This window comes from Neolamprologus brichardi, chromosome 6, assembly GCF_056152115.1.
Source record: "Neolamprologus brichardi isolate AB-2024 chromosome 6, ASM5615211v1, whole genome shotgun sequence".
NCBI lineage: Eukaryota > Metazoa > Chordata > Actinopteri > Cichliformes > Cichlidae > Neolamprologus > Neolamprologus brichardi.
In genome coordinates, this window is record NC_142109.1 from 34351525 (window position 1) to 34363602 (window position 12078).

Consider the following 12078-nt stretch of genomic DNA (forward strand, 5'->3'; position numbering starts at 1 on the left):
GTACATTCAGTAAATAACTAGATGAGTTTAATATTTTTTAATTATTTTAAACACACACCTTTAACAAGGAAGGACGCAACGAAAGAAACTACAATATTAAAACCGACTGAACACCAACCAGCCTGGCAGTTAGTCAACATTTACTTATATATAACGAACAAAGATGGGAAAAATAAACAAAAGGGAAATAAATGGATGCCTCTAAGGCTAAAATGACCCAGAGAAACCACCTTTCTTTCAAGAATAACACAAAAGCTACATAATGTTAGAGGAAAGGTGGGTTAAATGGAAATGTCAGAGACCCCTGCCCAGCTTCCATTGCCCTAAAGTAAAGCGCGTGAAGTACGGAGGTCAGTCTAAAGTCTGTATCAGGACACACGTTTCAAATGACGTCAAAGAATGGTTAGATCAAGTTTTGTGCAGCAGCTGCTTGTGCTCGCTTGTGCTTGGTGCAATCTCAGGTCCGAATACGGAAGAATAAGCTCGTTACTTGCTCTCGTGGTTTGGAGCATTTCAAAAATACAGCATAAACACGACGTGGAGTCGCTCAGGTGTGGAAACCGCTCACAGAGAACTGAGCAGCTGTCCGTGGTGCTGAAAGTGATCGCGCATTAAACCGGCGGTGATTTATTCGAGTTGACGAAATACAAAAGCATTGAAAGGGGACCGGAAGCAGCCGGTAGTGTCAGACACCGACACGCTTTGTGCTCCCTGAACTTTGTGTGGGTTTGACATGCGCGTGCCCGAGCGACGCCTGGGATGGTTAAGGACCCCATTCTCACATGAGTAAGCGCGCCTCTGCAAAAACGGGAGATGACGGTGGGCTGCATTCCCATTGACTGAGAGAGAGAGAGAGAGAGAGGGAGAGAGCGAGCACGGACTCCGCCTATACCAGCCCGACATCCAGCTCCAGTCCGACGACGGCGGAGGCTCCACAGATCAGCCGAGCGAAGAAGAACCACGGCCCCCTCCTCAGCTCGACTCAATTCCCGGCGTGAAAAAACGGAGATGGGCTCCGTGTGAAACCGGGCGGTGGAGGGGAGAGGAGGGCAGGCGGGGGGTGGGGGGGAACGACGACGAGAGCGTGGTGGGGGCAGAAACACCCATAAAGAGGACAAACAAAAGCACAGCCGAGGGTGCCTCCAACCATGAGCGGCGCGCACTATTCGCCGGAGCTGCGGCTGCCGCTACCGCGTTCACTACGCCCGCCGACCATGTCGTGAGGTGTGGCTCGGGAACACTCCGGGGAACCTGTCAGCCGAAACGACACGCCGAGGAGAAGGAGGAGGAGGTGGTGGTGGGGTGGTGCTGGTCGAAAAGATGTCCGCCTCGGTGGGGCCCCAGGGCGGCCCTCGCCCACCCACCGTGCCGCCGTCCATGCCAGATCTGCCGGACCTTAGCCACCTCACCGAGGAGGAAAGGAAGATAATCATGGCAGTGATGGCTCGGCAAAAGGAGGAAGAGGAGAAAGAACAAGCCATGCTAAAGTAAGGGCAACATTTTCTTCCTCCTCTGTGGAAGTTCTAAGGCACAGAAAGCTGCTCTTGTAGCCGAGCTCTCCATTATAACCATCACATCCAGTAACCACCAGCCTCTGCGATTCCGTCATTTTGCACTTGTGGAGGTGTTGATGTGTTCCCAAACATGCAGCCACCGGTATAACAGCACCCAGGGCTCGGGAGGTGTTTCCGAAAAGAATCGTGGTTGCATTAGAAGACCGGATGCTGCTGAAAACAATCGATACATTTAAAACAATTTACGGTCACAGTGAGTGGAGACGGCCCGGGTCAAACAGGTGTAGAGAGGGGCTGTGGTGAGGGTGGGGTGTGACAGTGCTGATGGGGGAGAGAGGTAGGGGAGGAGGGGATGAATCATAGCATTATCCAGCCCTCACCCACTCGTTTTCATCAATGGGGACTGCACCCCATCCCTCGGTTTACACATCCAGCGCCGCTCAGATTTCCCTTTTTACGCACGCGTGCAGGCTGGAGTGTGAGCTTTATCGCTGTAGGTTTCTGCGGACAGTGTGTGTGTTTGTGTGTGATATCCTTTACAATAACAGCAGCAACAATGACATTATAGCTCACTAGCTCACAGGCCTGGAGCGAACCAAGCCGCTTTCATAAGCCCAGCAGAGGGCCGGTGGTGAGGCGGCGTGTAAGACTGTGCTCCCCTCGGCGGAGAGGAGAAGATGGGGTGTGGTTGGCATTCTTAGCAGGCCACAACCAGATAACATACAGATTAGGAAAGACAGAATTGTAATAACATAATAATGATATTGGACGTTTGTAAACCCTCTGCCTGTCGATGGAGCCGGCTGTCAGAGAATACTGAGAGAAGAATAAGAACAGAGAGTGCTGGTCTGGGGATGCTCGGCTGTACAGAAGCTTTATGGGAAAATGACAGAAGGGGACCACTTCAAACTGAACAAACCCACTATGAGATGATAGGGAGACGTTATAGAGGGTTGGGTGTACTCCAGCTGCCTTTTACAAAAGCTGGGTTGCATTGCAGTTTGATGCATCGGGGGGCGGGGGGTTGAACACAAGCAATCTTTAAGACACCGTGAATCAGGGCTGTATGTGGTAACTTGCTCCTGAAACATGCGAGGACCCTTATTCTGCTCCCGGCTGCTTTTGCAGCATCTTTTAGCTTCTCTGTCCTTCTCTGAGTCTAATGTCTGTTTTCATTTCCTCACTGAAGGGAAACAGAGTGAGGGCCAGCGTTGGGCCCCTTGAGAGGAAGTGATGTATTTAATGTTCCATGAGGCACAGGCAGCAGGTTCAGTCAATAATGGCTTCATCATCTGGCTAATCATTAACCGGACCAGAACACCATGGCCAAAGGAGTAATGTGATTTTAGAGAAATGTGCAGGCATTAGCTACTGAGGCACTCTTTGATATTTACCGCTATATGGTGTAAGATTATTATGCACAGTATAGAAGACAGACACAGGACTGAACTAATATTTTATTGAGCAGAAACTTACTCAAACCGGGTTTCATTTCATCGTTAAACCCAGCGGTTCTTTGTCAAAGTCCTTCTCGAAGCACGTTTCGCCACTTGGGGATCTTTGGCCAGGTATTTTGAAGTCCCTATTTAAATAAACTTTAATTGTTCAGCTCTTTAATTAAACTGTAAATCAATCTTTTGCACACCAGCTGGGGTGCGCAAACTGATGGCAGTGTAGTTTGATCATGCTTGAGTGGAAGAGCTGAATTATATAGAACAGAGGAAATCAGACAAGCATATGTTTTACTTACATTATTCCACAAGCAGGACAACAATAAAAACAAGGGACACACAAGTTCCAGCTGAACAGTAAGCGATGACCATCTTCATGCACGCTCACACAAATGGGGTCAAGAGATTTAGGATAGCCACAGCTGAATGAGAGTCCAGGATTAAGTCCACACTTCAGTGCAGAGAGTTACTGGAATTGGACTTTTGTTTTAGAGGAAAAAAAGTTTTCCTGTCACAATATGTTTTGAATTATGAGTTAACAAGAAGATGTGCATGCAGCAAATGTTCCCCAACTGTGCTCATCTGCAATCTGAAGGAACCAATTTAATGAGCAGGAACCAATTCAATAGCAGTCAGTGCGTTAAGATGAAAATCTAAGGTTAAAAATGATCATTTGGATTACTGGGGAACTTGAATCTTCTCATTTTGAACATATAATGGCGCTACTGGAAGGTAAAGTTCGTTATAGGTTACCCATATCCCTTCAAACATGATGCCATACATACATATATACATTTAAAAAAATACTGTAAATAGCTTGTGCTACCAAACCTTAGGACAGTTCAGCCTATGATGAATTCCATGATCTCAGACGCGTCTGTTTCATCAAAACACTAATGGTGTCCAGTGGCCTGATGCTCCAGGTCATGTAGGTATACTTGATTAGGGACGTTTTTTAAAATCAAATCACAATCTTTTTCTACATCTAACCAAGAGCCTTTAGCTCTACTAATCAGAATGAAAATGAAAGTAAAACGCTCCCAGCAGGAGGCAAACTGCAGCCTTCTGACTCCAGCCTCCTCATGCAGCCACCGTCGCTCTATATAATGTGACTGTTGTCTCTCAGTGTTCACTGCAGTTATAGCCAGTGTGTGTGTAATGGTGAGGAACGGTGTAGCGACATCACCCATTGGTTTCAGGATATTTTGCAGCTTCAATATTAGCGTTTTGTCTACAGAAAATGCTAATGTTGCTAGAAGTGACCAGAGTTTCAAGTTTTCAGCTAACACTAGCAAACTTGGTAACTTGGTAGCAAACGTAGCGAGCTGCACAGGTGCTATTGCACAGAAAGCAACAAAGAAATAAAATACTGCAATTTCACTCTAGTTAGCAGAGGTGACGCCCGGGAGATGCCCGTGTCTGGACGCCTGCCAATGAAAGTGGCAAAGCCTCACACTCCAATATCCAAACAGATGAATTAATGAAAAAATAATTGTCTCTCAGATTCAAGTGGCCATGAGAGGAAGTGCAGCTTTGGCTTCATTTTTCTACTTGGATGTGACTGGTACCTGATAGAGTGACAGCACGTAATGTCTGGGGATGAAAACATGTTGCTGTCTGTGAATGAAGCAGAAATCAGTGAGTATAAAGGAGACATAGCTTCCCAACAGGGCACTAAAATGACAAGTTTTTAGCTTTCTTGTAATTTAAGGATTTAAGAGCTTAATAAATATTTGTTTATGTGCATCCACACTGTCTATTAAACATGCAGGGTTTATTTATTTATGTCCAGAGATGTTTTCCAACACCAGTGAGAGCCTACAGCCAAAAGGACATTCAGTACCTCAGTACATCAAGACTATTCCACCTGGCCAGCACTGCCTGAGAGCCAAGCAGCTGGCAGCGATAAGGTTATACTGATATGGGACTTTATCTGTCACGAGTTTAACCTCCAGCGTGAAAGAAACATCGCAGAGCCAGATCACCTGCTTCTGAGCTCACAGACGGTGAGAAGTCAGCACCTGGGTTTTCCTTCACTAATTCACAGCTACAACAAACACTGTGTCCTCCTCTAATGCATTGTAGACTTCAGAAACTCCCTCCTTTGACTTGGTTAAATCTCCATTGACTTCCTAATCCAGAGGAAGGTTGGTGCAGGGGAGCTGTCGTGCAAAAGGGGAAGGATCAAAATGCAGTATGCAGCAGTGACCGTAATCTCAGGAAAAAATAATTCTAAGCACAACAGGAAATCTTTTTTCCATCCACCCCTGGGAGCTTTGAGGTTCCCAAAACGTAAATATAGAAATAACGTTTAAAATATTGATGTGCTCAGAGCAGAGTTTGTAGACAGGGTGGATGCACAGCACAGGGGGTGGCAGGGGTGGTAGGGGATGTTAATGGAGGCCTCCGCTTATGTTGATCTTAAGGGAAAGAAGTAAAAGCACCATCAGCAGTCGTACCCATTGAATCTATGAGCATGCACATCTGCGTTGGTTTTGTTTTCAGGAGTTTAAACTTTTTTCTGATCCGTACAAGGTGCAGATTGTTCCTTGAAACCAGATGGGCAGCAGAAGAAATAAGGACTTGGGGGACAGAAGGAGGGAGAGGAGGGAGGATTTAGAGGTTTTAAGGATTAGAGTGGTGGAAGAGAAGGAAAGGGCGAGACTGAAAGAATGGGAAGTTTCCCACTTACTCAAACACACACACACGCACGCACGCACACACAGCTAATCTCCCTTTACCAGAGCTCCCCAGTGCTGTAAGGCTGCAGGGTGCATGGAGAGGGCAGCGGAGTCCTCCGCCCTGTGTGCCGTCTGGTGTGGCTGCTGCTGTCCAAGAGGTCAGCTACAGCTGGGAGACAAGGTCAAAAACAGGCTGGGTCTTTGGTTCTAGCATCTGTTCTTATGTGTGGAGTCTGGTTTCTACTTTATTGAACTGATTGTTTTCCTCTTATTTAATATTTACATAAACAGTGAGAGATAGATTGTGATGTTACAGGGTGAGAAGTCCTGCCTGACTCTCTCGTAGATCTTTCAAAACAGACCACTCCCCTTTCTGCACAAGTTCCTGTATGTAAACAATCTGTTACAGGCAGTGTTGGGGAGTAACGGAATACATGTACCGCCGTTACGTATTTAAAATACAAAATATGAGTAACTGTGTTCCGTTACAGTTACCGTTTTAAAAGGTGGTATTTAGAATACAGTTACTTTGTTGAAATAAATGGATTACACGGCGGTACTTCCCTGTTTCATATCGTGGCGGGTCAGGACTGTTTGGGTTTTGTTTGACAGCTACGTTCTGTTGTTCCAGGCGGCAGCGTTGCGGTTGCCATGGTTACAGGGTTACGCTCTCTCTCTGCGTGTTTCCTGGGTGAGAGAGCGCCTGTTGTTGTTGTTGTGCTAAGCTAATAGGCAGAATGCTACAGGTATAGCTCTAAAGAATGTAGCATCATGGGCAGTGTAGTCCGTGCTGCAGGGAGAATGGACTGCCATACACGTTATGTGTCTGTGAGCGAGGGAGGGAGAAAAAGGAAAAGTACGAGCTGTCATCAAGCAAAAACGGGAGCTGGAAGCATGTAAATATAATAATAACCACTGCAGCCAAGAAGAGAGCCTGACGAGCCCAGTTGTAAGTAAGCTATTAAGACTCGACTGTACACCGTGTTCGTGTTTTCCTCCAAAAACAATAAGTTCAGTTGGAGCAGCCTTTCAACGCCTCTCTCTGTCTCTGCTAGCAAAGTTGACCCAGACAACAAAGTAAAGCTAGTTTTCAGCTACGAGCCCGACGTATTAGCCAGAGGTCCCTTTACTACGGTTCGGAGCCGCGGACCTTCAGTAACAGTAATAAATCACAGCAATAGTACATTCATGTAGTTGTAAACAGCATGATAATATATTAAGTAATCCAAAGTATTCAGAATACGTTACTCTCATTGAGTAACGTAACGGAATACGTTACAGAATACATTTTGGGGCATGTATTCTGTAATCTGTAATGGAATACATTTTAAAAGTAACCTTCCCAACACTGGTTACAGGTAACCAGTATTTACACGTAAAAAGCTCACAGAGTTACTACAACTATAGAACTTTTAAAATATGAAAAAACAAGCTCCTGCTAAATATTATGATCCAATGCCGTTTACTTTCTGTGACTTAGCTGTCCGCCCACTTATCTGGTAGACTGGCGTAACTCAATGTGATGCTGTTTCTGTGTTTAAAAGCTGAAAAATGAAAAGGACAATTAAAATAAAATGAAGAGCAGAAAACTGCGTTTATGCTGAAGTTTGCCTGGAGACTGACCAGCACGAGGGACATGAGACAGGCAGTCAGGGCAAGGGAGCCGATTACAAAAGGAAGAAGTAACCCTGTTTCAACCTGTGAAACCCTGCTTTTATTGTGAAATAGGAAATAAACAAAAGACAACTAACAACAGATTCAAGAATCACACTTAGATAACCATGAATACAAGCGCATGGATGAGACAGAGGCAGAAAGAGGGAATCACTGGGGAGACTGTACCACTACATCTACTGCTAAAATGATCACGATGTGAACCAAACACAACATCGCAAAAGTGAATTTCATCCTCAGAGAACACTTAACGTAATAACAAGAAACAAAAACTTGACAAATATAACAAGAAATAAAAAAAACAGAGTTTAGTAGAATATTAAAGAAATCAACAGAAGAATCTAAAAGTTCACCAAACACAGAAAATCGAATCTTCAAACAGCAAAATGATGATATGAGCCAGACAGAAATTAAAACTCAAATATATGTTAACTAAGAATCCAGAACTCAAAAACCACACAAACCCGGGGCCGTGACAGCAGCGGCTACAATTATGTCAACTTACCAAATAATGTCTCCAGAGTCAAGAAAAAAACTTGTTGTCTTTCAGCTGAAATTAAAAGGAACATTTTCAGATCAGACTGAAGAGTTTCAAGGTTTCTGGGAGAAAAATGCTAATGCTGAATTATGGATCAGGTCTGAAAATAGCACACTTGGAAGTGGTTCCTGAAATATTTAAGTATTCAGTTCACTGGCTGCTGTTGATGCTCTGAACCTTTTTTGTTTCTTGTTAACCTGATTCATTTGTGTCCTGAAGTTAAATTGCACTAATTACAGCGTGTAGTGTTTGCACTTTGTCCCGGCGCACAGACAAACTGCACACAGGGAAGCATGTGTGCCCATTTTTTCCTATTTTACACTGGTAAACACTCGCACTCGTGCAAGATTGTACGCTCAAAATCGACACCCACCCACCTCCACATGATGCACGCGTTCTGACAGCATGTGTACCGCTGTCCTTATAACGAGAAGCGAAACACAAACAGCCACAAACCCAGATGGCTTGCAGAAGGAAAGGACACTCTAGCAAAGACAGCACGCCTGCGTTACTGTACAGTTTGTCCTGTTGCTTTGCAGCGAGCGTTCGCTCGCTTCCCAGACAGCTGGAGCAAGTGTGAGTCCATGTGCTTCTGTGTGTGTTTGAGTTTCCTGGATTGGATCGTCACACTTTGCTCTTAATTAAAAGAACTTCGAGGCAGTCGGGTGTGTCTGCAACACCTGGAGGGAATAGAAGCCCGGCGTGTGTTTGTGTGCATCTGAGCTTCCGTCCATCATCTTTTTACTTCATTTTCATTTAATTTGCAAGAGAAAAAAAAAGCGTAGTGCACCTGTGTGTATGCATGTGTGTCCAATGCAGTAAATATGGGCCAGAATCCAGGTTTGAAAGCCAGAGACTTAACTCCCTGTGGGTTGAATGTATGTGGACGGGCCTGTTCACACATTTTCTGCAGCATTCATTCAATTGAAAGCTTTCTGTCACCAGAAACAATGCTCACCAAACACAGTGACGGATTCTTACAACTCCCGATGACATTCAGTGACAGTTTTTGTTTAACGCTCACTTCTGCCATGTGCACATTGTTTTCTTTTTCTTTTGCCATTATCAGATATTCTCTGATTATTACTTTCAGGAGAAATAATGTGGTTATGGTTAAAAAAAATAACAACTATAGTTTGTGGAAGATTGTTTGGTTGTAAAAAGGGGTAAAAATGTTGGAATCTGAACTTCAGCCAGATTTGTTACAGCCTCTTTTCCACCTTTTTAACGCTACTATTGGTTATACTTTAAAATCCATATTAGTCAAGAATAATCATAATTTTTGTGATGCTGAGGTATTTGAACTGCTGGTTCCCCCATGAAACTATGTGAAGGAGTGTCAGTTTTAAACCCTCTGTGTATGCAGATATTTACATTTCTTTTTTTCCAAAAATATCCGTCCGTCTTAGGGCGACAGGCAGGGTACACCCTGGACAGGTCGCCAGTCTGTCACAGGGCTGACACACAGACAAGAGCAATTTAGAGTCACCAATTAACTTATCCCCACTAACTGCATGTCTTTGGACTGTGAGAGGAAGCTGGAGCCCACGCTGTGAGGCAACAGTGCTAAGCACCGTGCTGTCCATGCATTTTGTTAAACAATTAAAACTAAAGACTGTATAATGCAAACACTGATCTTAAAATTGATGGAGTCAACCACTGTCGTGTCGTGTGACAGGTGGCATAAAAGCACCTTTAGGCTCCGCCCCCACTGTGTCCCTAAATCAGATATATGGAATCAAACAGATAATTAACAATAAAGTGAAAGTGATGCTTTTTCTACGAGTATAGTATAGTCAGTGACGTAGGTGAATTTAAATAATGTAGACTACATAAGCACAAGATGGATGTTACCACTGTGATATCAGCCTTTACTTTGTGAAATCCTGTTATCAACTGTTGTTGTTTCCTTCTTTATATACTAAAATCTGTAATCACATGATGAGGAAACGACACACTCCTACTGTAGTGAACAGTGTTGGTCAAGTTACTTGAAAAAAGTAATCAGTAACTAATTACTGATTACTTCTCCAAAAAAGTAATCCCGTTACTTTACTGATTACTTATTTTCAAAAGTAATTAATTACTTAGTTACTTAGTTACTTTTTAAAAACACGATTTACACCCTGAATAGGTGATAAAGTGATAGATCTTTCAGCCCAATTCTACTTTTTCTGCATAATCATCATACAAAATGTAATCAAATGGAAAAGTCTCTTTTTAAAACTTGTTTTATTAGTTTTAATCTTTTAACTTTATGCATCAAGCAAAAATTTAATTATATGCAACATTCAGGAAGAAATTTGTTTAATATTTAAACCTATTTTCTGCACATTCCAGCACATAAAATAATATATTTTTCGTGTTTACACTCACTCTTTCAAATAGATGCAAGTAAAACACAGCAGAAAATAAATAAAGTCAAAGACTAGCGGTCCTTTTGCTCTATTTTCACCTGTAAAGCAGGAGTGGGGTAGGCGGAGGTTTACCCTGGTGCAGGTGTGCAGCGGTCAGTGGAAGAATCCGCGAGTTTCTCTGTGAGTTTCCCATTACGTCGTAGCTACTCGGTGCTTGCTCGGAAGTTTAGGGGTTTTTTTCGCTGTAAAAAGAAGTTTTCTTCCCACGCACAACGGACGCTAATGTTTTTGTCACTTTTTATGGAATCAAACTCAAAGTGAGGTCAGTACTTCCACGCTTTAAACGCTGCACGCTCATACTCTCTCTGCACTCGATATATGATCCATTGTTGATCTGCACACAGCTGTTGTCACGAACGTCGCACTTGCTTACGTCACTGTCATGAGACATTCTCGCAAAAAAATCACGGTTTTAGTAACGCAGTAACGCAGTGTTTCTACGGGAAAGTAACGGTAATCTAATTACCGTTTTTGCAATAGTAATCCCTTACTTTACTCGTTACTTGAAAAAAGTAATCGGATTACGCGTTACTGCCCATCTCTGGTAGTGAGTTTTCAATCTTAAGGCAAAACTTGAACCTAGTGATTAACCAGTGAGATATCGAATATAATCAGAAGTAATTTTGTTTGTCCTCCTGACTATTTAAAAGAATGACTCTTTTAAACTCTCTTCGTTCCTTTTCAGATCTCTTAGTTATGTCCATCTTTTATGTACAGCCTATGGAGTCAGCACAAAAAGCTGAAAACAAATGTTTCATCTAAACAGATGCAGAACAAAGTCAGCCTAAAGTTGGAGTCATGTTTCCATAATTGTGATTACTCTCAGCATCAACAGTATTTGACTTTACTCTGTTCTGCTCTCAATAATAGAGTGCATGTAAATGATGTGACAACTAAGTTATGAACTAGGCCAAAAACACAGCATCTGTGGAATAGTTTTCCCAGTTTGGCTTGTAAAAGATTAGATTTTCTTTCCCCACCTGATCAGTCCAAGCTTTTCTCATCAGTCACAAAGGCTCATGTGGCTTCATAAGAGCAGTGAGGGTTCAAAACCTGCTGGTAATCTTTTTGAGAAGAGCGTAGACGTTTACACGGTGTCGGTACATTAACAACATTATTCTGCTAATAAATAGTAATGATTAAATAAACACTGCAGGAGTAAATCTAAAAAGGTTTCTGCCTCACTTGACTATTTTTGTGCACTTTGGGAAACAGCCGCGTGTCTGTGTGTTGATACAGCTGCACACACTTGATATCTGGTTAATCATTAGCTACAGCATCAGAGACACATGGAACAAAATGTGGCAGAGAAGGAGGTGCAGCCTTATCAGACTCACAGAGGGAGGGAGGAGGTGGAGGCTCGCGGTGTCTGGCTGAGTGTGCTGAGAGTGAGCGACCTGAGTGAGTAGCCCCCGTTAGTGCTCCCAGACCTCAGCAGCATTAAACTTTAATGAGAATGCATTCTGCTTGGGATGACCAGACTCTCTACATTGCTCTGCCTTCATCTCTGTCTGTGTTTGTGGTCAAAGGAAGCCAAGGGAGTGTATCCTGAGCGGCCACACACAGCAGGCTACGGGATCAGCACATAAACGACCTCCGCACGCTGACTTAAACAGCACGCCAAGCAACAGAGCCGACGTTTGCAAACATGCTACATCCCGAACAGCTGATCACACCTGTGAACTTGATGTTCCCCATATTTCCCTAGTGAGGAGCAACTTTGCGTGTTTAGGGCAACCGTGGTTCAGGGGTTGGGAAGCTCGTCTGTAACCGGAAGGTTGCCGGTTCGATCCTCCAGCTCTC

The 12078-nt window shown here is 43.7% G+C and overlaps 1 protein-coding gene across 1 annotated transcript in view; it reads left to right on the forward strand.

Moving 5' to 3' along the window:
* Positions 1-819: 819 nt before the first annotated feature.
* The window catches only part of LOC102800191 (regulating synaptic membrane exocytosis protein 1-like), a 107214-nt gene continuing 95955 nt past the window's right edge, over positions 820-12078 (forward strand). Inside the window, exon 1 of the mRNA XM_087842186.1 lies at positions 820-1487. Within this exon, the coding sequence (XP_087698312.1) occupies positions 1321-1487 (167 nt within the window). The 5' untranslated portion in view covers positions 820-1320. The remainder of the gene's footprint in view (positions 1488-12078) is intronic.